The following is a 4,031-nucleotide window of genomic DNA, read 5'->3' on the forward strand; positions in this document are numbered from 1 at the left end:
TAGTAAATGGACCTCAGCAGATAGTAACTGGTGCTCACCAGATAGTAACTGGTGCTCACCAGATGGTAATTCGTTCACACTAGTTACTATCTGGTGCACACCAGTTAGTAACCAGGAAAAAAAAAGTTTTTTACTTTATTTTTTAGAAACAAAACAAAACAGTTCAGATAGACAGATAGTTATTCAAAAAAAAAAAAACATTTTTTTACTTCAATTTTTTTAAAAATTTCGATGTCCCTTTAGGGGCCCTGTAGTTTTTCAGATTGACATTGCGAACAAAAATTTAGTTTTTTGCATCATTATAAAATTTAAGGTTTAATACAGTGTATTAAATCTAGAATATACTAGCCACAGAGTATAAACAACCAAGTAGTGAATAAGTTTTACCAAACAAAATCTGCTGTCAAGGTACTAGCACGTTGACACATTAGCTTTGTTTGATATGTGGGAAACTGTGCTGCAACTTTCTGCTTTAAGATTTTATATATACATATATACATAAAATATATATGCATAAAATGTGGGCTACATGTAGGTAGAAGGTTTATCTAATATTTTTGAGTTTTAAAGGGGTGACTGCTAACAGCTGATAGTACATTAGCGGTATTAGATTTTAGAGGTTTTTTATATCGCTTTAGATCAGTTGGGTTGGTTGTAGAGCCGTAGTGAGTATGTTCAATTAATAAACATAATATGTACATAATATGTATGTAAAGAAACAAAGAAACGCTTAAAAAATGTGTGTTGTTAAAGCATGCTAACAGCTACTAGCGCATTAGCAGAATTCGATGTTGGAAGGTGTCATTTTTAATTTTTTTTTTAATCAATTGAGATAATCTGGCTACATTTTAGGGCTATAGTTTCACATTTCTTAACATGTTCTTTAGTTGTACAACACAGTACTGAAGTGTGGATGTCCCTACTAACTCTGCTGTAGCAATTGGTCTTTTGGAGATGGAAAACTCCAAAACTATACTCAGTTTTAGACATTTTCCTGGAAACTGTAATGTAAAATTGGGAGCTCAGCATGTGTAGCTGACAAAAATGCATTTTGACAGTTTGCTCAGCAACTGCTTCACGGTGAATGACACCACCGCCCTCTCTGCCTTCAAATAAATTTGTTCCTGGGCGTCTATTTTTCCGGGTTTGACAGTTTCTCCAGCTCAGTTGTCACAGCAAACATAAAAGATCAGCATTATTAAGGTCCACGCTTTGGTCGGGCTCCACTGAGACTGAAAGCCTCTAAAGAATGCGACGAAAAGTAAGCCGTTTTGCACCATTTAATAACAGATCCCTGTGCTGTTCCTTTCCCCCTCTCTGTCCTCCTCCTCCTATCTCCCCGTTTGTGGCCTTCAGACAGCTGAGCGGCTCTTCTGGATTTCGCTGACGCTGCGCCCGGTCCCGCCTGGCCTCTTCTAAGCAGGATGGACACTCTGGAATCAGAGCTGACCTGCCCAATCTGCCTGGAGCTCTTCGAAGACCCTCTACTGCTCCCCTGCGCCCACAGTCTGTGCTTCGGCTGCGCCCACCGCATCCTCGTCTCCCACTGCGCCACCAACGAGTCCGTTCAGAATATCGGCGCCTTCCAGTGCCCCACCTGTAGATATGTCATTTCCCTGAGTCCTGAGCGCGGACTAGAGGGACTCAAGAGAAACGTCACCTTGCAGAACATCATCGACAGAGTCCAGAGGGCCTCGTCTTCGGCCGGACTCTCTCTGCCTCTGCCGCTGCCGGCCCCTCACAGCGGGCCCAACTCCCCCTGCGAGGAGAGCAGCAACCGCCTGGCGCTGGTCCCCGTCAGCGCCGCCATGTCCAACCCGGGCTCGCCTCCCGAGCCGGTGCAGTGCCAGTTCTGCGAGCAGGACCCGCCGCAGGACGCCGTCAAGACGTGCGTGACGTGCGAGGTGTCGTACTGCGAGGAGTGCCTCCGGGCGACGCACCCCAACAAGAAGCCCTTCACGGGCCACCGGCTCATCGAGCCCATGCCCGACTCGCACCTCCGGGGGCTCCAGTGTCTGGAGCACGACGAGGAGAAGGTCAACATGTACTGCGTCAGCGACGACCAGCTCATCTGCTCTCTGTGCAAGCTGGTCGGCCGGCACAGAGACCACCAGGTGGCAGCACTGAGCGACCGCTACGAAAAACTCAAGGTAACTTCCGTAAAATAACTAATTGAGTCTTTTGAGTTAAACCTCCCAGCTGCCTTAGGACAGGTTTGCCCAGATCTAATCACAGATAACGACACAGCTTTATCTTACACATTTAATCAATCTGAAACTTTGATTCCACCCTGCTCTTAAGTTTGCAGTTTCCTATTATCCTCACCCAGGTATCTAAGTCGATTATCAGTCTGATTTAATATCTTCACGGTGACTTATCTCTCCTGAATAATTAATTAAGAAATTAGCATACTCAGACTCTTGCTTTTAATGACGGTGAATGATGCTGCAGGTCACTCGTACATGTGTGCAAAGAACCTTAAACTGCTTTTTATTAACTTCTTATGGTGGTTCTTGAGTCTGAAAACATCTTTTGCACAGCTGTAGCTCATTTTCTGGTCAAAAGGGAGACATTAGACTCATATGTTTTATCATGATGTAAGCTGGAAGAACAAATTTGTTTTTTTCTAGCAGCTCTAAAAAACTATGTGTTCAGATTTTCCTTTTTTTAATGGAAAAGTTTCAGTTTGGGCAAAAGGAAATTGAAAATTTTGCTTAAATCTTTAGGTCTACAAAAGCCTCGTTTCCACTGAGCGGACCGAACCAGTCCTAGCCAGTTTAGAACGGTCCGACCATCAAGACGGATGCAGGGTGTCGACCGATGACGTATCTGTGAACGTATCTAAGAATGTATTATTCTTTGCAAGAAGATTGCAGGAGGTGAAGAAGAAAACAGCTGAAACCTTCAGTTTGGATCTTGAGTCGGGAAAAGCGCTTGCTGTTGTTGGAATAGCTTTCCACAAATCAGTGGGTTTCATAGTGTTACGACCGTAGCTCCACTCTAACTGGTTTGTTCCATTTTTCTATGGCCCTACAACCAACGGGGGACCAAAATTGGTACAAATGGGTCTGGCTTAATGGGTCCATCCTAAAATGAAGACGCTCAAAAGACCGTACTGGTCTAGTCCAGAATGATCTGGTCTGGGCCACTCAGTGGAAACGAGGTAATAGTATTTACTCAGGCTAGATTTTCCTACAGTTGAGTAGAACTTCTGTGATATCCAACTTTATGCCGTCATAACGTGAATAAAACATGAGTACTACTTTTGAATTCCTCATGATTCAGGCTCAGTAAAGACACGGGCATATTTGGGGTTTTTAGCAAGAATATGAAATCTCCTTAAACTTTAATCACATACGGGGTTGACCCAATGGGTGCTGTAGGGTTTTGGGTTGTAGAAAGGGAAGGGTGTGTCTTGTGGTTCCTTTGTGGTTCGTACAATCACCTCAAGGCCCGTCATGAAAGCTGAATGTACCATTGATGTGTCTACAGGAGGTCGTTGTTTGTAAAGCAAGGTCTACGGTCTCACCGAGTGCTCTATGACCTTGACCTTTCATGAGTTGACCATTTTTGGCCCACAGAGAGTCTATATAGCCATAAGGACAGATGTGACAAAGGAGATCGGTTCTTTCCAGTATTAGATTGTAAATCAGAATCATGTTGCTGCTTTAATAATGATTGGAGTTCGTTAGTAAACGATAATAAGAAGTTAGTTGCTCCTCTGCCTGGGTGGATCAGGACAGTGACAGTTATTCCCTCCTTTTGTCACAAAAACCAAACTGGATTCGTTGTGTTCTGGCAAGAAATCAGCAGGAAACAAGAACCTGACCAGTAGATTATTCCAGAAGATCTAAAACCATTGATGGTATTGAAGGTTCTCAGGGTCTTTTTTTTTTAAGGAATTCTGACTATTTTTTTTTAGAATATTTTGTTAAATCCATTTTTTTTTCTTAATTCAGAAACATCACCTGCATGTCACAGTATTACTTGTTTACTAACTTGTTTTCTTTAAAGATTTTGGATCTTAATTA

The 4,031-nt window shown here is 42.9% G+C and overlaps 1 protein-coding gene and 1 long non-coding RNA gene across 7 annotated transcripts in view; one reads left to right on the forward strand and one right to left on the reverse strand.

The window, feature by feature from the left end:
- The window catches only part of LOC112160028, a 375,093-nt gene that overhangs the window by 202,688 nt on the left and 168,374 nt on the right, over nucleotides 1-4,031 (reverse strand). The gene's annotated exons all lie outside the window — the stretch shown is intronic.
- LOC112160027 (E3 ubiquitin-protein ligase Midline-1) overlaps nucleotides 1-4,031 on the forward strand; it is a gene marked incomplete in the record, with an annotated part of 85,905 nt that overhangs the window by 53,156 nt on the left and 28,718 nt on the right. The window contains 1 exon segment of the mRNA XM_036215460.1: nucleotides 1,357-2,150. Within this exon segment, the coding sequence (XP_036071353.1) occupies nucleotides 1,425-2,150 (726 nt within the window).

The sequence above is a fragment of the Oryzias melastigma genome, linkage group LG2 (assembly GCF_002922805.2).
Source record: "Oryzias melastigma strain HK-1 linkage group LG2, ASM292280v2, whole genome shotgun sequence".
NCBI lineage: Eukaryota > Metazoa > Chordata > Actinopteri > Beloniformes > Adrianichthyidae > Oryzias > Oryzias melastigma.